Raw genomic sequence first — 22,502 nt, forward strand, 5'->3', positions numbered from 1 at the left:
CCAAGTTCAGCCAATGTGAAGGAGGCACAGCAGGGAATCAAACTCCCAGCCTCTGGCTCTGCAGCCAGATGCCCAAGCCACTGAGCTATCCAGCAGTTCCAACTCAGTTTGAAAAATCAAACTCAGTACAGACATTTGAGCTACAGGAGGAAGCAAAACACTACTAACAAGAACACTAATCACTGGAAGATACTTTCAGTATTTTTTCTCATTCCTAGTTGTAAACATTAGACATTTTCAGCAACTATCACCTTAACTCTATGCAGATTAAGCAGCTCAGGTACAATTCTAGAGACCTGCAAGGCCAAATTTCATGGGACTGGACATCCTGCAATTGTTCGGCCCATTTGAAAACAAACAGAAGACTCTGAGAGGCTGGAAAGAAGGATGGAGCACTTGCATCTCTTACCTTTCCCCCTTTTTGTCGTTTGGAGGCTTAATGCAGGAACATTGTCCTTTCTTGACAGTTAGGAGAACTGAGGGATTCTGGTCTTTGTATTCTTTCCTGGCCAAAAAGAATAAAAATTGAGACAGTGAAGTGTTAATCATCCCCCTCCCCCCACTGCAGCCCCAAACTCAGCCTCTAATGGCTGTTTTTGTTGAAAAAACAAACAAAAAGGTCAAATATAAGAAATAGGTATGTGTAGAATGTTTGCAATAAGTTTTATTTCTGAAAGTTGTAAGTTCAGGTTACATGGGATTTACTTGAAATTTAAGCTTGCATCTTGTATAGCTATAATCCATTTAAACAAGATTCCCTCCACAGCTCTAAACCACCCTTATCTTTCTGTTAAGAAAAAAAGGGCAAAGAAGAAAGAATAGGAGAAGACCCATAGCTAATGTGGTTACATGCCCACTGGTGTTAAGACTGACCTCTAATGAGGCGTATTCCATTCCAGAGAGTTCCAGGAAGGCAGAGCACATTGGCTGGAATTGCACAGATGCTTCATTTTAGTAAGTAAGTAAGTAAGTAAGTAAGCAAGTAAGTAAGTAAGCAAATGAATGAATGAATGAATGAATGAATGAATGAATGAATAAATAAATAAATAAATAAATAAATAAATAAATATTCTATTTGTAAGATGCAAACAGGAAGGATGGAAAGAGAGAGGGAGATGAGGGGCAGGTATGTGAGAAATTTTGCCTATTAGCAACAGCTCATGGTCAGGGCAGGTGGCTTGCCCTGCTATTCTGGGGCAGCATATATTTCAGGTTGAGACACCCCCCCTCCCACCCTCTTGGACCATGGGCTGCCATTACTCCAGCTGTGCAACCAGTGCCAAAATGATGAAACAGCTGCCCCACATTTTAAACCTGAATTGCCACCTTAGATCAGTGGTTCTCAACCTTGAGTAACCCAGGTGTTCTTGGAGTGCAATTCCCAGAAACCCTGTTTTAAAAAGCTGATGGTGAAGGCTTGTAGAAACTGTAGTCCAAGAACACCTGGATTACTCAAGGTTGGGAACCACTGACTTAGATAAAAGGAGGGGACCTGCAACTTTCCAGAGGGGACCTCCAAGCAGTTCTGGGCCAACATGATCAACGGTAATTGTAGCTCAAGAGCATCTGGAAGGCTGCAGATTCCTTCTTAGATGGACATGACAGTGAATGCATCTAATATGACAAAGCCTCTTCCCGTTTTGTTGGGAACTGCACTGCTAAAATGCATAGCTGATGCCTGCTGGAGTCTTTTTCCCTTTTTCTAATCCAACATCAAACCTCATCAGGCTTTCAGGTTGAATACACACCATCCGATACATCTTCCCTGCTCCACAGAGGACCACAGACTCAGCACATTTAGGCAAACAGTTTTATGGCTGCAACTCCAGGAGAAGCAGTGGGAGGGGTGGGCTGAGAGAGAACGGGACAGCCATCAAAGTTGCTGCATTGTGTCATCCTGGTTTCTCCTTTCTTCAGCAAGTCAGAGGCAGCTCCCTCTCGCTTCTGATAAGCCCCCCCCCCCAGCGATATACAGTGTGTGAGTGGAACTAAAAGGAGGCAGTGGTGCTTCCTGCAGAGACTTTGGATCAGGAGGAGAAGAATTTGGGTTTTGTTCCTCACAGTCCTTGCCCACAGCGTTTCATCCAGTGCCTTTTGCCTGAGTCTGGAGCATGCTGCAGCATTCCTGTCCCAGGCACCTAAGCAAGAAGCAGCTGTGAGCGCAACTTTCCTGCATCAGCATTTTCAAGCCAGACCTCACTGCTCCCTGCAATTTCCGCAGTTTTAAGAAAGTGTAGACACAGCAAAGCTTGAACGGGGGGGGGGGGAGAGGAGAACATTCCTAAGGGAGGAGGGAGATGAAATTGTAGAATGGGTATTAAACCTCTGGACAAAAGGTCGGGTCTGGCCACTGAGGAAAGTCAAAGGGAAAAGGAATGTATATTTTCAGGACTCTTCTTCCCTGTTCCCTCAGTGCCGAAGCCCCACCTATACCAGACCGTGAGCTTCTAGTACAGTATTAGTGAGGAGAAACCACCAGGCAGGACTTCTTTTCCACAAGTACACACCCACTGTTTTCAGAGTGCAGACATATGGCACACACTCCTCTTGGGAGAAAAAACGGCTCCTTAATTTAGCCTAGGGGAGCTTATGGTGCTTGCCAGGAGCCCTGCCCCATGGCTGAGCATGTGCCACTGAGTATTTGGGGATGCAGGGACTTGTATTGAATCAGCTTGGATCTAGGCTAGGAAGCAAAACAAAAAAAAATGCTTTTTCACCGTTCAAATCAGCACCTGCAGGCTGAAAGGGCCCCTTCTGCACAATACATTTTTTTGCTCCAGGCATCTTGGTCTCTCTCTCACCTTTAATTCCAGCCAGGGCTCTGTTAACTGAGGTCAGTTGCAGAGCTGTGGGGTGAATGATCCCTGCTCATGAGGTAAGCAAGGCTGCTGGGAAAAATACAGCAAGGGACAGAATTGATTTAGAAAAATTTCCAGTGAACAACACTCTTTGGCTCTAGAAAATTAATTTTGAAAGTGCTAGCTCAGCCACATTTCTTGTGATGAAATTGTGGAACTATAGCGGACCAAGGGTTAGAAGAAGAATAAAAACTGCTAGTCATTCTGACAAGGCGTCTAGAAGGGCAGCTCTGGAGGTGTGGATGAAGTCTAACTGTTTTGGAAACTTAAATGCTGAAGTTCTTTTTGTGAAAGAATTCCCCACCGGAATGCTCTGAGCAAACCAGCTACTGGTCAAACAGTAGTTCTGTACCATTTCCACTGCATTTATTGAGACATCAGTCTCTTCTTGATTTATGTAAGGGAGCTGCCAGCATTTCTGGACTCTCCTTATGAGGTGTGATGATGGCTATGGAGACTGTCATGATGAGCACCTGCCCTTCTAAATGTACCACTCTGTCACTGGTGCTTGGCACACAGATTCCTGACTGAAATCTGGCAGGTTTACACCCCTTCTCAGGGACTACTCTAGTTACATATTTAATGTAATCAACGCAAAAACAAAAAAGTTAGAGGCAATTAAATTTTCCTGTCTATTGACTTTGCAAATTTCCAGGTTGATTTGCATCGTGCACACATATTGCCCCAGAGGCCCTGCATCTAGCTACAAACTGAATTGTGGGGCCCTGCACTGCCCCATCTGGTACCTCTTCTACCTCTCTAAAACCATTCATGTCCTGGAGAGGGATCTTCTCCCTTGCCCCCATTTCCAGTGGCTTTTATGCAGTCTTTCTACAAAGTCTGTCTCTAAGGTAAGAAGGGAAATACTGTAATAGGGAGATGCAAGGTTTGTGGTAGGGAAAACATGATTTTTCCCAGGGCAACGGGTGCTTGAGAAGACAAGACTATTCGGAGAAGACAGGAACGCCGGGAAAAATGGGAGACAACAGGAAAAGAGGTAGACCAAAACACGAGATGGATTGACTCAGTAAGAGGAAACCACAGTCTTGAATTCCAACCAGTGAGCTGGACTCTTGTGGATCGGGAGGGTCGCCATAAGTCGGAAGCGACTTGATCGCACATAGCAAGCACCACGCGTGCTCCCCACCCCCCCGGTCTCTCATTCAATCCGTAGGGGCGGTTTTTTTTTTTTCCAGGAGGGAATCATCTACCCTTCCTCGTTCCCGAAGAGGATTCTGCGCGTCTTTAAGGACCGTCAGCTTGTGCCTTTCCTCGGCTTTACTTACGTCGGTCCACATTAATATTTCCCGAGCCAAAGGGTGGGAGCGACACCTACCCACGGCGGGGCCTACCAATCCGACCTTTTCCCCCCCCACACCCAGTTCCGCTTCGAGCAACCGGCCTGGGAGGTCCCGCCGGGGGAGGGTCCTCCTCCTCCTCCTCCTCCTCCCCGCTCGCTCCAGCAGCGCGCGAGCCACCTGTTCCTCACCAACTCCTGCGGCCCTTTTCTTTCCCCCCGACATTTAAAGTAGAGGCGTGGAGGGGCTGACAGGGAGAGAGAGAGACGGGAGCCCGAAACCTTTCAACACATTCCCTTTAAGACTCGGGGCGGCAGCTCCGAACGGCTTCATGAATGGAGGCACGTGACCCAAACATCACGTGACGTGTCCGTGAGCAGCGGCGGCGGCGGCGGACCCCGGACTCTCGGTCCCTCTCTGCGTGGCGGTGTCCCCCCCCCCACCCCGCCCCGGTCTTTCCCCTCCCCCTCCGGCGGCACCGAGCGGAGGGTAAGCGACTGCGCGGCGGCCTAGGACTGGGTTTCCCCCCCTCTTTAAAAAGGAAGGAAGGGGAGCCAGGGCCCCCCCATAAGGAAGAGAGGGAGGGTGGAAGGAAGAAAGGAAGACAGACAGACAGACAGACAGACAGACAGACGGCGGAGGAATTAATAAAATGGGAGGGGGGGTCGCCATAGAAGCGGCTGCGGGGGGGGGGAGGGCGGCGGTGGTCTCCTCGCGTCCAGTTTCCCCGGGCACGGTGGGTTCCGTGGAGTCTTCCGCTCGCTCTTTCTTCGGGGTGTTTATTTTTTGTCAAGAGCCGCTTTGGGCGCTCGGCGCGGGGACTTGGAAAGGCTGGCCGGAGCGCAGGCAACACCGCCCCCCCCCCCGCGCCCGGTCGCCGCCGCCGCCGCCGCCCGCCGCGCCTTTCCACCCGGGAATGTTCTGGCGGGCTCCGTGTGTTTCGGGAAGAGAGACCGGGAGGAGGGGGGGGGGAGAGAGAGACGTAGGTCTAGGGGAGCGGGCGTCGGTGTCTCCCTCCCCTCCCTCCGCCTCGGCGGCGGGCTGACTTCATTTTCTGTTGTTGACAGGTGGGTGGGTTTCCTCTCCGCGCTCCCTCCCTCCCCCCCCTTGGCGTGGAGTCGCTCTGCGGGCGTGGGTGGCCCTCCTTGCTCCTTCCCACGGCTGCCGTTCGCGGGAGAGACCGACCTGCGCCCCCCCCTCACTCTCTCTTGCCCCTGAACGTGGTTTTCCCTTGATCTTTGTTGTTGTTGTTGTTGACTTTTCTCCTCAAGGACCGAGCGTGGAAAAAGTAGCCGGGCCCTTCCCCACTTAATTTTGTGGGTTTTCCAGGGCAAGGGCGCCCCCTTCCCTTATTTCGGAGAAGCGGGGGCGGGGGGGGGGCGACGGCGGAGAGGTTGTTGGGGCGCGCTGCTCCCTGGGCACTTGTGCCTGTAGGTCTCTCCCGAGAGAATGCAGCCATGTCTGTGAATGTGAAAGGGCTCGTCGTGCTGACTCATCAGGTGTCTGGGCAGGGAGGGAAGGAAGGAAGGAAGCGCGGCGGGAAGGAAAGAGTGCATGTGGGTTGGGGTTCGGGACAGGGTGCGGGTGGGGGGGGGAATGCAACGGCCATAGCAAATGAGGGGTCTACCTCAACCCCTTGCATCCCTGGCACAACCTCCTGAGTGCTGAGCCCAGACTCTGCTGACTCATCAACATGAGGTCACCCTTAGGTATATGCAGCACAAAGAGAGGTGGGGGCTGGGGGGACCTGGCCAAAGGTCCAGTGGGGCAGAGGGAGGAGAGAGGACCTGCTCACTCATTCCTTTCGGGGTAATAAAGCAGAGAAGAATAGAATTTCAAGAGACCAGAGAAGAGAATCGCCTTTCTTCGCACCTCCCCTCCCGTACTTATGTTGTGACAGTCACAGCTCTCTGAGCATATGTACTAGAGTGCATATCCATGTGCAGTGTTTGAAGACAGAACATGGAGGGGAGAAAGAGGGATACTTGGCAGAAGTTTTGTAAGAGATCTCCTTTCTCTTGTGGGTCCTTTGGTTGATGTTTATTTGGGCCTTGGACATCTACAAGGTCCCAGTGCCTTCTTACCTGCCAGCTTTTCTCTTTGAGCTAGCTTTATAGTCTTCCTAAAATGGTCAGTCCAGAAAGTAATGGCTTAGTGGACATTGCTACTTCTGTTGTTTTATATGCTGTCACTCTGACCAACACAGCCTTCTCCTGGGCTCTGGAAGGGGAGTAGCATATTGTCATGTTGAAGCAGGAAGGGGACAGAGAAGCAGATCTCCTCTGTGTATCTGTCTAGCTCAGCTCATTTGTACAGTGGAGCACGTATGTGCAACAAGTGCATGCTGTCCTCTGCTAACTCCCTCATGAGAAGTCCTCCCAGCAAAGCTAGCTTAAGCATGCCGTCATCTCCAGCCACAACACTGCAGAACAGCTTGTCCTTTGTCAGTCTGAAAGTGGCTTAACTGCTGGGAGATGGACTACTAAGTCAGTGTTTGTTAGATGCTTGAACTGACTGTAGATCAAAATGCTTCAGTAATGAGAGCAAGTTACTTTGGTTTGATATCTCTCTGAACAAGACCTGTGCATTCCCCCCCTTTGATTCTAAAAGCATAATATTGGGTGGATTTGAAAAGTTGCCTAATTTAACCCCATTCTGTACAATAAAAGGATACTCCAAAACTTGAACAGAATGATTCTAATACTGTATTGTAAGACCTGTTGTAACCAAAGATACTAGATCTGTGGTTTAAACACCAAAATAGCCCAACTTCAGCTCAATATGAGACAGATAATCTAATGTTATACCCTTTGCTCATGTAAAGGAAACATGATAGAGGAAACTCACACCTTTTTGTTCCTTTTTTTGTTGTTAGTGGGGGGGGGATGATGTGCAAAAGTGTCTTGCTTCCCTTGTAATGCAGAGTCCACTGGTATTTAGATGATTACTTATGAAGTTTGATAAATGTGAAATAAAATAAATGTTCAGTTTAACTGCAAAAAATCAGAAGGCTGGGAAAAGGTGAATGGAATTCTCTTATTTTGACTACAAACATCCCTGTCTTCCCAGATACAGCAAATAACAAAATAACAATATGAATATGGCAGTCTGCTAAGGATATTTAGGAAAAGACAGTTTGGGTCCCTTAATTCAAGTTAATAAGAGGCATTTGTCATATCCAAAGTAGAGCTGCAGTGCCTTTGTATGTAAACATATTGAGGAGACATGTTTGGTTAAGGGGTAATAGGATTCTCTAGGGATCATACATTTCTGAAAGGCTTACTGATAATCCATCTGGATTCAGGTTCCTTCACCAGGTTAAACATTCCTACAAAGGGATCAGTATGTGATTATAAGGATAATTAGGAGGCTATATTTGCATATACTTCTCTAAATACCTGAAAGCCTGCAGCCAACAGAGTTGCCATGCAATAAAGCACCATGTCCTAATAGCTCTTTGTGCTACACCTGTTGAAAAACATCCCACTGCAGGCTGTCATCCAGCTCCTGTTTTTTCCTTGTTGTCATGCCCTTCTTCTTTCTTATCCCTTACAGCTGGGCCTCCTGTGATGGGGGCTGTCTTACTGCTGGAATGGACTGACGTCACCATGTTTACACTAGTTTGATGGCAGAGCTCTCTGAACCAGGAATGTTGAGAATGGGGCCTGTGTTGAATCATGCACTCCGCTGTCAGCTCTGTTATGAGCGAAGAATTGGCGGTGCTTGTGCTGAGTGCAGGCCTTTTGAGTCTCTGTGAAATGTGTTGAGGCTGCACTTTTCCCCCCTTTGCAGCCATCGCACTTGGCACTTTCCAGTGTGATCTTTCTTCGGGAAGCTGTCAAAAAGCTGAGAAATCAGCAGTCTGGGGAGTTAGACCAAGTTTGTCTCTGTCTAGATGCCAGTTCTCTCTGGCTGTCCTCCTTGCAGGATGTTAATAAGTCCTGCTGCTTCAGCCATCCAGTCAGTGCTCTAGCAGGGCCTGATGCCAACCCAGTTTATGAATGTGAAAGTCTGGATAGGTTTCCTTCTTGAGTGCCTCTTCTAAAAATATATATAAATCAGTCTTTCTAGTAATGAAAACTCTGCTTACCCTGAGCACAGACTTACACCTAACGAATTCCTTGTGTTGAAATATTGCAAGGTTCCTTAACCTTTTATGATATGGCAAGTTCAATGCTTAGGCCTAAATTTGTTTGCTACTGAAACTAGTGTAGAAGTATTGAATAAATTGCAGAATGTTACATCAACACTTACGTAAATCGCATTCATCCTATGGGTCTACCCTATTTGGAACTGTCATATGATTTAGGCCCCATTATTCTCGTACTTTGATTTGCTCTACTAGGTTTATAGCTACAGAAGTGAGGGCTTGTATTCCATTCTCTCCTCACAACAGTCTTCACCCAACATTTCCCATGCAGTGAGACAGCGAGCTGTGAGTGACTGAGATTCTTTCTTGCCAGTATTCCTTTATGCTCCCTAATGTTAGTCTGCATTTACATCACGAATCCTGACATCGACTAGAGCCCTGCTCTTGCTCTATGAGGAGTCTTGTTGAGTTGGCTAAGCACACTCATGTTTAGATTTTTTTTCCCAAGATAGCTTCCTGCTCTGGAATTTCTGTTCAAGATCAGTTGCACATGGAATTCCTTCTTGTGCCACGTGGAATTCCTCCTTGGTTGTGCAATTTCTGTTTTTCAGAAACTTGTAGAGCTCTCTTACCTGAGCACTACTGGTGATATCGATCACTCTCTCCAATCCACTTTAAGTACAATCTCTTGATAGGCAAAGGAAATTGATATTACTTTGGAGTGATGTTGCTTACTCCATTCTGTGGAGGAGTGGTTTCTAGCAGTTTGTTTTGGATTCTTTTCCTGGAAATGTCTAGCTACATTTGGTTTTTAGATACACCGAAGTTGGGAAAATAGAAATAAAGGTTCTGGTGTTGGGGTGAGGGCAATCCTTTTCCATGCCTCAGCATTTATTTATCTAGTATATAGTAGTATGATTTTTTAAACAGTGGCATGGTGTTAGAGGCTGCTGTTTGCAGGGATGGCAGTGCTGCTCCTATCACAGCTTATTCCCTGAATTAGAAAATGGAATAAGAAACGATAGCCTTGGGGGGGGGTGTATTCATGTATCCGTGTGCCTGCAACTTGTGATTGTGGGTGGCACAGCACAATGAATGGAGTATTCTACACTTTAAGACCAGTCATTCTTTGAAATTGACTTGTCGATTCCAAAAGCAAAACTAAGAATTGAATCCTTTTTAGTCAGGCAGTTGTGACCCACTGTGTTAGTGTAGGCTGAGCCTTTTAATCAGTGACCACGGCCATGTCCTTTGGGCATAAGTGCTTTGCTTGTCAGCAGTTTTCATTGCTCGAGGAATATCCAAGTTGTGGCTGGCCTATTAGTGATCTTGGAAAGCGCTGAAGCTAACCCTTCTGGGGGTGCTGCTAAGGGACTGTTCCTTGACTTTTGCTGACACCAGCTTGTCTTAATTCTCTGCTATAAATGTGAACTGATGTTTTATGCATTTAACAAACAAGAACATGGCCTGTGTGGGAGAGACATTTATTATGCTGTGTAAGTGCTGATGATGTGCTTGGGTGGGAGGTGGATGTAAAAACATCCCTGACTGGATGTACCTAGCGGTTCCTCTATCCCTGAGACAACCCTGGCTGCTGCAGCAGAGTTTCTTCTTGCTTACGGAACAGTTCTGGCTTCTGAGTTGTTTCAGGGGAGTAGCCAAAGGTAGAGTACTTTGCTGATGCTTGGTGCAGTGTGTCTGTAGGACATTTTACCTGCAGGGTACAACTCATGTCTTGTTGAGATCTCCAGTCCCTTGTGCAGGAGCAAGTAACTGTTCTTGCATATCTTTTCAGGGTGAAGCTCAAAAACAGAGTAGTTGAAATCCTGTTGCTTAGTATAGTAAGCTGCAATAGAGTAGGCTCACTGAATCTTTGGGGACTTGATGAGTCAACTGTTCTGTAAGATCTATTGATAGAAATGGGCCTACTCTAATTGTGACTTACTATGCTAAGTAGCAGGATTTCCACTAGTGATACTGTTCTGCTTCCTCTTGTTTGCTGGGTAGTTCTGATTTACATAGACAGCTGCATTGGATTACAATTATTTGTCTCAGTGGGATGCCTTTTTTTGTGGTGAAGCCATTTGTGCTTTCTGTTTTGAAACTAGAAAAGGTGATTCCATTAAAGTTTTAGAAATGAAAATCCATTAACAAAGATTATGCTTTGTGTACAGCAGTAGCATTTGCTGCCAAATGTACTTCCTCCCTCAGAGAGGGTTATGTTCCTTGTGAATTTGGATATTGAAATGCTCAGTGCCCCCCCCCCCGCCTGGCTCACTCAGTAGATGCTGAAATTATAAAATCTGGAAGAATTGTCAGTGTGTTTTTTAATTTGCCTTCTGATTCCTGAGACTTAAGCACCAATTCTGATTGTGATTTCCAAGCTTGTTTTTGAAATCATTCTGCTAGGAATTTGAGAATCATAAATGTTTCTTAAAGTTACATTACAAATTTCCTCAATGAGACACAAGTTTTGGGAAGTTCGGAAGAATATGTTGTGACTACAATAAGTCAATAGAGTTACTTGGCATAAATGAGCTTTACAGTACATTTGTAAAAAAGAGGGGTTTGTCTTTTAAATTTGACTGGCCAGCATCTTGTTCAGTATTTATGCAGGTGCACAGCTCCGACTGTGGAGGCTGCTGTGGTGAGACTTGGTAAAGTGCCACTTGTGTAGGACCAAGCATGCAACTAGCACATCGTCAAATTGCTGCAGTAGCTTCTGCAGCTGGAGTTCCATGTGCATAAATATTGAACAGGATGCTGCCCACTGTTTTGTTAACGTGGTGGTCAGTGGACTGGAACAACTGAACAAGGAAATGAAGAGGAGTATTGCTTGTTGTCTAGGAGTATTGCTAGTTCTTCTGACCATTGGAAACCAACCAAGACCTCTCTTGTTTTCAAAGTGTCTTCCCATTTACCATCTTCATCCCTGTTAATACCTGTTTGGGAGAAAAACGGGGAGGGATCAGCACAGTGTTGGTACACTCTATGTTGATTGGCCAAATTTCTTGATTTAAGTAAGAGCCAGATGTTTTCATAAGTTTTCTGTATGCCCCATATCATTCCTTCTGCCTCTTTTCCTCTCCCTCTCCTCCCCCCCCACTTTTTTTTTGCTATTCAGCTTCCTAGATAAAAATAATACTTCCAATAGAATTGGTCAGTTCATACACACCATGTCCCATTCTAGGGAGTACTTGTGAAGAAGGCTTCCAGGCTCCCATCTCTAGCCTCTGGGGTGGCTAACAGGCTGCATCCCCTTTGGGCCCTGTTGTGGATGGGGGTAGAGGCTGATGGCCTGGCAAACCTTTTGGGTCGCAGCTCCCGTGCTCAGTTAGACTCTAAGGCGTGTGCTGTGAGCAAGGCTGCTCACATGCTGAGTCAGCATGACTGGCTCAGTACAGCCGTGCAGGACCCCGCTGCCAGGCTATTTTTAAATGTCGTTTCATCCTGCTCTGGCTCCTCCCAGGGTTCTTAATCACCACCACCACCACCACCCTCCTCTGCTCTGCCATTTGTCTTTTAAGTTTTAGAGAGAGCAGTGGGGCTGGCAGGGACAGACGCGACCAGGAGCTCTTGTAAGTCCCTCAGTTTGGTTCCTTGCAGCGTCAAGCTCATGGGCATTGCTTCCCACAGGGAGCCCTGCCTGCTTTCTCTCAGGGAGTTGCTGGACCAAAGAAGTCAGCCTGTACAAGCGAGCAGTCTGGGGCTTCAATTTGATGATCTCTGACCATCTTGTCTTTCTTACAGAATCGGATTGTGAAGGCTTGCGTGTTATGACGACCCCCAACAAAGGAAACAAAGCCTTGAAGGTAATGGCATGAAATTGGAGCATTATGATGGATGCTTGCCCTCTGAACTCCAAGTGATGCATGTCTTCCTCCTGTCCCCACAGGTGAAGCGGGAGCCCGGCGAGAATGGGACCAGCTTGACAGATGAAGAGCTGGTGACCATGTCTGTACGGGAGCTGAATCAGCATCTGCGGGGCTTGTCAAAGGAGGAGATCATACAGCTCAAGCAACGCCGGCGGACCCTGAAGAACCGGGGCTACGCCGCCAGCTGCCGGGTCAAGAGGGTGACCCAGAAGGAGGAGCTGGAGAAACAGAAGGCGGAACTGCAGCAAGAAGTGGAGAAGCTGGCCTCGGAGAACGCCAGCATGAAAATGGAACTTGATGCCCTGCGCTCCAAGTACGAGGCACTGCAGAACTTCGCCCGGACCGTGGCCCGGAGCCCTGTCACCCCCGCCCGGGGCCCACTTGCTTCCAGCATGGGGCCACTTGTGCCTGGCAAGGTTGCCACCACCAGCGTCATCACGATAGTGAAGTCTAAAACGGACGCCCGGTCTTAGTGAAGCGAGCACTGCCTGGGCTTGTGTGTGTGCAGGGCAGTTAGGCACAAAGCTCATCTGGAATCCCCAAAGCACAACCCTCTCCCAGATGGCCTAGCCCACACGGGCACATGCTGGCCTGTTTGTCACTGCAGTCCCTTTGTTTCTAAGCTTTGTCCTGATTGGTGTGACTGATGGTAATGCAACCCTTCCTGTGTGAGCAGAACCTTCTGTCCAGGGGTGTTCTGGGAACAGAGAGACTGAAGGACCTCAGTTCTCTAGCCAAAGAGATTCTCAGCAGCATGGAATAAATTCTTGGGGAGGAATCGCCCAAAAGCAGGGGAGGGTAGAGATCCTGGGAAAGTTGGAAGACCTGCTGTAGTGATAACTCTGTACTATTCTTCCAGGGTTGTGTGTCAACTGTCCGGTTTGCTGCTTGTAAATTGCTTGGTATCAGTGGCTAAAATGGGGATAGTGTGTGTAACCATTTTTATATTAACATCTATTGGCGCCTTTTATGTTTAAAGGTGGGATTCCTTAGGACTTTTCCTGAAGGGGGAGGGAAGGGGGCAAAAAAAACCGAAAACAAAACAGCAGTACTGTAGTGTCTGTGCTGCAGAGAAGGGAAAGGAGCCAGGAATGGGCACCACTGTCGCCCGCCTACTAGGAGAGAAGGCAGGCTGTACCGTGGTGGCTACAGGCCAGTTTTGTGCCTAATGTGTTGCACTGAACAAGACCAAAATCACTAGTTGTTTCCTGTGTTTGGAGAGTATCAAGTGTCTCTAGTGTGATGGTTTACACAACCAGTTTATGTGGTTTAAATAGCCCTTTATTTATGACTGATAAGATTCCTTTTAATGAATTACTGAAATGATCTAAGTTTCAAAACTAAAATTGGATGAAGGACTTGTCTCCTTTTTAACCTGAGAGAATGAAAAATATTTGATTGTCATATTCTTGGAGACTTTGCTAGCTCAAAACAAAAAAGCAAAAAAAGAGAGCAAATTTTAAAAGTTTCTCGCTAAGTCTTTGTGGCTCCGAGGTTGGTTTTTATAAAGAGTTATCAGACTTTTATTTATAAATAATGTTGGGGGAAAAAGAAGAAAAAAAAGGCTAGTCCTGTTTGATATCTTTTTTGCAATTGTACCAAAAGTGACTTATTCTTGAACTCCTCACATGCTTCTTTTGTGCTCCTGTTGTGTTTAGTTGTCTGTGCTCTGAGGTCTTGTGTGGCGCTGTGACGTGATGGTGCCAGTGGCCATCTTTGCTGTGTGGATGTCCTGTGAGCATTCCTTTTGCTTTTCCTGGGCTGAGGGCAGGGTTTCTTGGGCATTTCCCAATAGAGCTTCTGAAGGCTACTGACTCATAAGAAGGCTACCTGTATCTGAAGGCATGCCTTCTTGCCACCAAAGCTGGAGGTCAACTGGCTCTTCTAAAATATTGCCAAAATGGCTTCATGGTAGCCGGTGGAGAGTGTTCTGTTCTTCCACCCTACTAAAATCCCATCTGTCCCAGAGCTTGTTTTCTTGCTGTTCCTTGGTCTTTGTAGGGGACGGACACACACACACACACACACACACACACACACACACACACACACACACACACACACACACACACACACACACACACACACACACACACACAAACAAACAAACAAACAAACAAACAAAACAACAACCTGGCAGCAAAAGTGGGATTGAAGAGACTGCTGCTCCTTCTGCAGAAATGTCAAGCCATGAATGGAGCGGACACAGCCTATTCTACAAGTGGGTGAACAGAATTTGTGTTCTGTAAGGTTGGACTACAGGTCGTGTCTGTGTACCTCACTTTTCTGGCAGGATTCTTTTAGTATTGAGACTGTGATCACTTTCTTGTTCTCCTGCTTGTCGCTTTCTCTTCTGTGGTGTGTTTGGAAGTCATTAGGAAGCTGAGCTGGAAACTGAAAGGGCTCATGAGCGTGTGGTGCTCAGTGTGATGCAGGAAGGGCCAGTTTTGCTGCTTGTCTTCTGGATGATTAGAAAGTTTCGTTGGAAGTCTAATGCCTAGGGTGTCTGTAAGAGATACAGTGACTTTTGGCAAGCAGCTAGCAATTCCTGGTAGCACACACAGAGAGTTGGGCCATAAGGGGCACATGGTAGTTTTAGTGTCGTGAGGTACATATTGTGATTTTCCCTTGGAATAGGTATTCGAGTATTACTCCAGGTGGCCATTTAAAATCTGAGACTTTGCCTAGAAAATTGTGCTCTTCAGAAGGGAGCACTCCTGGTGATAACTGGAGACGTGTCCCCGTGGAGAGACAGGGTCTAAGCAGTCGCAAGGCAGAGGTTAGGCAACACATACTGTAGTAGGGCAGCTTTTCTAGACTGTGAAAACCTCAAGTTTACTTTGTAATAGATCCTGGGTCTCATATTTAGAGGGAAAGAAAACCTGCATGTTTGTTAAGCAAAAGTATCCAATTAAAATACTCTGGAGGGCTTAATTCTGAGCCAGCAGATACCCTGGGACAACCCTCAATGACTTTAAACAAATGCACCTTCAGCCTTAATTAAATGAAGATTGATTCCTCAAAATCATCTTCTTAATGTCCACCCACTGCAAGCGTTTCATTTATCCTAGGCAGGGGAGAATTTTTTTTTTTAATTGAGAAATTGCTGTCAGAGACCTCTTCATGTGTATTTATATTTTTTTTTCTGCTGCAAGGAACTCTGTCCTTCTGCAAATTGGCTGTGTGAAATGGAAGCGGTGGTTGTTGACAAGGCAGATTGGGGTTGTTTTCTGCTGCTCTTTGCCCATGTCAAAAAAGAAGTATTGGAATCAAGAATATAAATGGCAGTTTAGGAGAGAATAATAACGAATGGTTCTGATATAGGCACGCAGACATGTTGGCTGCCAATTCCACCCAAAATCAGACTTCTTGACAAGGCAGTGTTATTATTAATTCTGTTAGGGATCTTGTGGGCCATTTGCGGACCTGGAAAAGTCTGAAAAGGACCAGGGGCTTTATGTCTTGTCACTCCTCATATAGAACACTTAGAAATCAGGGGAGGTTCATATGGGATTGCTAGAGGCAGAGCATTTCCAGTCTTTTATTGCTTCATATTTCTCTACCTCTTTGAGCATCTTCCCCTCCGTCCTTTAAAGTGGTGCATGTTTTCTTCCCTTCATCGCCTTCCATTCTCTAGTCCTTGCCAAAGAAATCCAAATTCTGGAGGAAAACAAACAATGATCATCCAAGTAAGCAATACTTATGCACACTTGTCAAGATGGCCAAGTGTAACAAGTTGTCACTTGAGTGTTCTGGCCGAAAAAACTGACAAGAGAGAGGGGGAGACTGATGTGAAATTTTAGGTCCTTTGCTCATACCCTGGTTTTAAAGATGCCCAAGGAGAACCTCTGTGGGCTGAACTGATGAGCTCACTATTGAACCTAACTGATTACTGCTTGGCCACAAGAATCTGCATCTCTGTTTGCATTGGTGTGTTTCTCTGTCCTGTTATTCCCTTACAGCCTGATGGAAAGCAGCAAGATAACATCTGTCCTATTGTGTAATTTGAGGGCAGCTTGTATGATAAATTGCTGTGGGCGACCATCTGTCTGGGACAGAAGTTTCTTTTTAGCAAAATGAAGAAGTCAGTAGCCCTCGTTGATTCTGTTGAATCTAGCAGTATCATGCTCATGTAGTCCTAAATATTTGTTAATTTGCAGTACCTGGTCTACACAGTTGGCTGGGCTTCTCTGGCTGCTTCCTCTAACTGAGTTGGCTGCTTTTCCATCTAGGTGTTGGATATAGCATGAGGAGTCTCTAGTTAAAGTCACTAGCTTAAAATTTCCAGAGGGGTAGCTACATGATGGGGGCAAACCAAGAAACTTGTGTCACCTTAAAGACTAAAACATATACTGTATCTATAGTGTAAGGTTCTGTGGATGAGAGTAATCTTTAGTTTGATTAGAGAACAGTTATGCTATGTTGGCTGTCCTGGGAGGAATGATTAGTAGGAAATAAACTACAAAGCAAACAGACTTTGAAAATGATAATACAAGTTTAAATGTGTGTAAAGTTAGTACAGCAAACCTTCCCAAAGTGGTGTGGATAACAGTGCAAATGCTTTTTGTGCCTCTGGCATTCCTGTTGCCATCAGCACAGCTGTGTTGAATGGTCATTGTAACCACTATACAAGGTAGTTGACTTCTAACATAATGATCATAGTCTGTGCTTTTTGCAATTCATTTTCGACCAAACCATTTCCCTCCCCCACCCTGTCTTGGGGGATGCAGACACATAATAATTATTGTTAGTTTTAAAGGTGCCACATTTTTTTAGTAGTTTTACTTCTGGAATTGCCTATCTTGCCCTGAGATTGCTACCTGTGTCTAAGCTTGTTGCAGGAGGTTGCCAGTACTTAACCTCATATTATAGTGGATATGTTTTGGGCATGGGTTTGAAGGGCGGAAGTTCAGATGGTGAAGCTTCCAGCACCCACTGGTGGTAGCAGAGGACACCCTTCACATCTTCCATTTTCTCTCACTCACTTTCAGTCTGTCTCCTTTTAGTGTTCATGAGTTCTTCCTGTCCCAGGTGCCCCCTCTCAAGCCCTTGCCCTCAATTTCGCTTTCTGGTATATAGCATTCAGAGTGTGATGGTTCTTGTTTTTCATGGTGCTTGTTTGTTTGGTTTTCCTGCTGTGAAGGGTGTTGTGGTTTTCCCCCCCTCCTTTTAATTTTAATTTTTAAAATAATAGGGCATTTTGTTTGATGCAACAGGTGGGGAGCTTTGCTTTCCACTTGCCTGCAAGAGCAAATCCGTGAAGTGTAATTCCGCCCACATGTGGTTCGCTTGTGGCGGGGTGGGGTGGGGAGGGGGTTGTTTATGTCGTAGTGGATTGTGTAAAAGTGGTCTCTTGGATTATGGAACATTTATTTCTCTCCAGAAAAGAAGTGAGAAGGAGAGAGAGAGAGAGAGAGAGAAACTGCAGGCCAGGAGCAGGGTACTTAACATTTAGGCCCAGCTTGGAGAGTGTTCACAATTTGCACTTGGGGAAGGGATTGTTGGGTTGGGCCACTGGTCATGCATCAGGGCGTGTGGACCCACTCTCACTGCAAGCACTTATGTGCACATAGAAAACCCAGCATTTCTTGTATTCCTTGGGTCAGAGATGTTTGGTTTTGCATCCCACGTACACTTGGCACACGCCAGAGTCTTTGCAGGGTGGCAAGTTGTTACATGTTCTCTAGGAACAGAATTGGCATTCCTGTAAATTAACAAAGGTTTGCTCTGAATTCTGGATAGGTCCCAGTGATGGCTTTGCTTTCCCTACCCCAGGCAGAGAAAAAGCACTTAGTGACAGCCCCCCCCTTCTTCTCACACCTTGAGAGCTCAAGGTGTACTTTATCAGGCAAACCCAATTGCTACTTCACAGGACTTTTTTTGTTTCCATTTGATAAAATGTGTGGGTAGATGTGGCTGGAAAAATGTGGGGATAGCTCCTTCCATGCAGAGGTGATGGGAGGATGGCATAACCATGGACGTCAGGCAGGCTCTTCCAGAGGGTGAGGAGTTACCTTCTCTCCTGCTATCTGGTATGGACTCTTGTGATTGTCACTTGTATGAATAAAAGGCTTAATGTGCCATTTTCTAAATCAAGGTATCTGACTACCTAGCTGGAGGCAGAAGAGTTGGGGATCTTCAGATGGTTCCAAACCAAATGCTGGTTGTCTTTGCCCTCACCTGCAGTTTGCTCTGAGTTTATTACACCCTTTGCCAAGCTGGAATATATTATGGAAAACAAGAGAGAATTGTGATATTTGGAGCACTTCATGAGATGGACTGATGACTGCTCCTTCCCCACCCTGCAGATGTTGAGTGGATGTCCTTAGAAGACATGGATCATTGCTGCTTTAAAATATTTCTTCAAGGGGGAGGGAGGAGTATTTTGATAAAAAGAATCTCAATCTCCAAAGCTGAGAAAACTGGAGATTAATTCTATGTGCCAGGGGTGTAATAGCATATTGTCGAGTCCTGGGGGTTTCCTGTGCAACAGCAGAGCCCGGATAATTAATCAGTATTTATTGCTAAATTATTGTCCTTTTTCAATCTGTAGATATCTGATAATTGTTGGGGATTTGTTCCACAGCCCCAGTGGAGGTGTTGTTAATTTATTTATGTATATAGTGTATGTTTGTTGATATGAAGCATTCTTTATTTTGTATATGACCAATAAACATCTTTAAAGAGTCTTGTCCCAATGAAATTACTTAGATGGCTTGACTGCTTGCATGCAGTTAATGGAACTTCTCTTTCTGATGCAAAAAAAAATCCAGACTGGTTCTCAGTTTTTGAAGTTGGCATTTCCCAGACAATCCATGGCACCACAAGCTGCAGTTATTAGCAACCTGTTGCAAGCAAGCCAGACCCTATAGTTTTACCAGTGCTACCCTCACCTGTGAGTTTCCATCTAAACCCAGGTCTCATGAGACCATCTATTGACCACATCATACTGGGCAACCCAGTTTGCACATTCACTTGCTATTCTGCTGGCTTCATGTAAATATATTGTCATGCCTAATAATGTTGGGTTATGTTCCCATGTGTTTTGTTATTTTTTTAAGGGGCCAAAGTTTTCCACTTCCTTTTTAAAACAATGAGCTAAATCTAGTTGTTAGTTCCAGATGGAGGAGACTTACTGGATCAGTTATGAACTTAATGAGTTCCCACTCTAGCAGGGACTAACATTTAAAAAAAACTTTGCTGTTTTGTAAATATTCTATATACATTAAAAAAAGTCTTTTACTTTTTTTAAAAAATATTGCAACAAGCAAGACTTGTTGCTGAGTGTATGGGTGCAAGATACTGGGCTGCAAGTACTGAATTTTGGCCTATTAAATATAATGTTAACATAATTATGGTTAGATTTTAAAAGTGTCCATGACCTTTTAAAAGCCTCAATGACAGTGTTTTTTCTTTAGGATTTCATCTCCAGACTTAGATATCAATCCTACATTTATTTCTGTAGCACCATTTATCTCTGGAGTCTGCTGCTGAACACATGCTGTTAGCCTTGTTCACAACTAGGTAACAGTACAAGATAAAAGCCTATTCCTGCTTTGGAAGTGAATGCATTTTAAAGCTTTTATCTGCTCCAGGAAATTCAGTGAAGAAATTTATACTGCCTTGTCTACAATGGATGGTGAGATGGAGGGATACCTTGTAGAAACCAACCTCGTTGGAATTATCCAGGAAGTATTGTATTCCAAGATGTGTCAAACATTATTTTATATTAATATCCTTAATATTTTAAGTAATGTGTTGAAAAGGAAATATATTGTAGTTAAACCTGTTGGGAACATGTGTTTATGATTTATTATTACATGTGTACATGTATGTACTCTATGCTTTAGTAGTGCAGTTCTTGTCTGCAAAATTTTTCCAGTTAACAGGCTGGTCAGTTAAGTAGTCAGAAAATGTTGGGTCAGTCAGTTACTCCAGTTCTATCAATTGATGATCAAGTATTTCAAGTACTGTGGGTGAAATCTAATGCAGGGATTTGCTTTTGCTGATGGAACTCCTGTCAATGAAAAGAGAATTTCATGTAGTGTTCCCTCAAAATCTGCTCTAGGGGGTTGGAAGGGGACTGCAGAGGGACTGGGGGTGGGATGGACTGCAGATAGGAGAGACAACATTCTGGAATATACAGTATGGTGTTGGGTTTTGTCCTGAAAACATCTATATAGTTGTTATTATGTTATAGTTTGAGCCTTATGTAATCAGAACAAAAGTGTATCTTGTTTTCTCAAAGGCTTTCATGGCCAGGATCCAATGGTTGTAGTAGGTTTTTCGGGCTGTTTGGCCATGTTCTGGAGGTTTTTCTTCCTAATGTTTCACCAGTCTCTGTGGCCAGCATCTTTGGAGAACAGGAGCTAGAACTCTGTGTTCTGGTGTAGCATGTGGGATTGGTGAGTATTTGTAGCTGTGGGATCAGGTTTCTGTTTTTTCAGGAGATTGGATGATTCCTGTAATCAGGGTGTTTTTTGATATGAGTGTATTGTGATAAGGGGGGAGATGATCTGTCACTGTGAATGATTGGTGTCATTAGCTAGTCTTTTGTGTGCAGTGATCACTGGTCCTTGTGGCTGGGTAGAGTTCGTTGACCTTTCTGCAGGCTGTATTTTTCAGTGCTGGGAGCCAGGCTTTGTTGAGTTTTAGACTTTTTTCTTTTTTGTTGAAGCTCTGCTGGTGTTTGTGGATTTCAGTGGTTTCCTTGTGTAGTCTTGTCCAGTATTTTCAGTATTTAAAGTGTATCTTGTTCAGTATTTTTTTCTAAACACACAAATACATGAGGCTAAAATAGCCCTAGGCTGTAATATATAATTGATGCATTTATCTAGCTTACCATTGCTACACCACTTTGAAAACTGAGCCAAACAGAATCTCTAACAAAATATTTAAAGTGTTTGTAATTAATTTATTACCAGAAGTAACATTTGTGACTCTTCACATGCTGTTTTCAATACTCTGACTGTTTCGGTTACATGACAGAGTTAGCAGTACAACATTTTCTGTGTATAAGACTCTGCTTCCTTTCCCAGTACTTGGCTTTAATTGTCCCAAGCCATCCTCTGAAGTAGCTGTTAAGGGAGAGAAAGAAAAAGGGAAAAGTCAAAGTATTACGGCATCTTAGCAGATCTATTTCAGTGTGACTTTCTGGGGATTTAAGTCCACTTCATCAAGGCAGAGGGGATGCAAATACTGAGTCATTCTGAAGCTTGAGGCAGAGCAGTTAAACAGCAGTGCTCTATGCCAAGTCAGGCCAGGCCAATTTAGCGCCAAAGGCAGAAAATCCAAAAAGCAGTCTCTCTCCACCCCACCCCACCCCCGGCTAGTGAAAATCCAAGAGTGAAGGGGTTGCTGCCTTTTCATGACATCCTGGATCCGCTGCCTGAGGCGACGGCGACCTCACTCTGCCACACGGCAAGGGGGGGGGGGCGCTCGAGGATAGCACGGAGGCCCTGGGGAGACGGGATAGTGCCGGGTCAGGGAGCCCCCGCGCTTCTAACGGAACAGGGGAGAGCGGCGGCGGCGGCGGCGGCGGCGGCGGCGGGCAAGAGTAGGGCTGGCTCGTGGGTGTCTATCCCCTCTTTGAAGGAGGTTTTCGGCTTGCCAACAGGGAAAAAGTCCGTCCCCGCTGCCGCAGTCGTCGCAGACAGGCTTCGAAAGGGGCAGAGAGCAGAGGCTTCAGTGCGAACGGCGCGTCAAGAAGGTGCCTCTGAGAGGCGAGGCGTATCGCCTGCCCGCTTCTCTGCTGGCTCCTCCTCGGAACGGCCGAGCCAAACGGTCTCTCGGCTGCTGCGAACCAACCAGCGGGCGAGCTTGCTTCCCCCCCCCCCCCGCAGAGATTTCTGCCTTTATCTGGGCAGGACACGAGTCGTTCAGGAGGTTCAAACGCATCCTCTGCTCCCGTAAACAGCCTTTCCGTAGATGCGGGCTTATCTATAAACAAATTCGGTTTGATAGGAGCGCACCACATCTCTTCATCGCGGCGCCAACGTGAATTCACTTCAGTGCAACGCAGTTCCAACTGAAACGCTCCAGAGCAGGGGGTTCCCAACCTAGGTTCTTGGGACTGCAATTCCCAGAAGCCTTCACCAGTCGTTGTGCTGGCCGGGCTTTCTGGGCGTTGCAGTCCAAGAACACCAGGGCCACCCAAGGTTAGGAACTATTGCCCCAGAGCATAATAAATGAGTAGGGGATGCGAAGAGAAATCGTGCGTCTTGTATTTCAGCGGTCTTCCGCCGCTTTCTCCAGCAGGCGACGAACAAGCCTCCGTTCCTAGCAGGTCTCTACCAGTCATGCACAGAGTAGGCGTTCTTGTCTTCCTATTTCTCTTGTAAAAGCCCGCCATCCAATCGGAAGCCAGAATGAAAAATCCGTT

At 45.9% G+C, this 22,502-nt stretch overlaps 1 protein-coding gene and 1 long non-coding RNA gene across 4 annotated transcripts; one reads left to right on the forward strand and one right to left on the reverse strand.

Annotated features, from left to right (window-relative positions):
• Positions 1-4,510: 4,510 nt before the first annotated feature.
• MAFG (MAF bZIP transcription factor G) lies at positions 4,511-13,512 on the forward strand. 3 transcript variants are annotated; one of them, XM_072990660.2, is made up of 3 exons: positions 4,511-4,645; positions 11,997-12,058; positions 12,142-13,512. In XM_072990660.2, the coding sequence occupies exons 2-3, from the start codon at positions 12,023-12,025 to the stop codon at positions 12,592-12,594; spliced, it is 489 nt and encodes a 162-aa protein (XP_072846761.1). In that variant the 5' UTR covers positions 4,511-4,645; positions 11,997-12,022; the 3' UTR covers positions 12,595-13,512. The 3 variants fall into 3 exon arrangements, with proteins under 3 accessions (XP_072846761.1, XP_072846762.1, XP_020670025.1); XM_072990661.2 differs by lacking the exon at positions 4,511-4,645 and adding an exon at positions 5,110-5,223; XM_020814366.3 differs by lacking the exon at positions 4,511-4,645 and adding an exon at positions 11,768-11,824.
• Positions 13,513-21,014: 7,502 nt separating this feature from the next.
• LOC144586290 (uncharacterized) lies at positions 21,015-22,180 on the reverse strand. Its single transcript, XR_013541029.1, has 2 exons — positions 22,093-22,180; positions 21,015-21,198 (listed from the first exon to the last, which is right to left on the reverse strand). It is a non-coding gene; the product is annotated as an uncharacterized LOC144586290 (long non-coding RNA).
• Positions 22,181-22,502: the final 322 nt, after the last annotated feature.

The sequence above is a fragment of the Pogona vitticeps genome, chromosome 2, assembly GCF_051106095.1.
Source record: "Pogona vitticeps strain Pit_001003342236 chromosome 2, PviZW2.1, whole genome shotgun sequence".
Lineage (NCBI taxonomy): Eukaryota > Metazoa > Chordata > Lepidosauria > Squamata > Agamidae > Pogona > Pogona vitticeps.

Coding starts and splice junctions, on each gene's coding strand:
- MAFG (XM_072990660.2), top strand. CDS start 12,023: ATGACGACCCCCAACAAAGGAAACAAAGCCTTGAAG. Junction 12,059..12,141: donor AAGGAAACAAAGCCTTGAAG/GTAATGGCATGA, acceptor CTGTCCCCACAG/GTGAAGCGGGAGCCCGGCGA.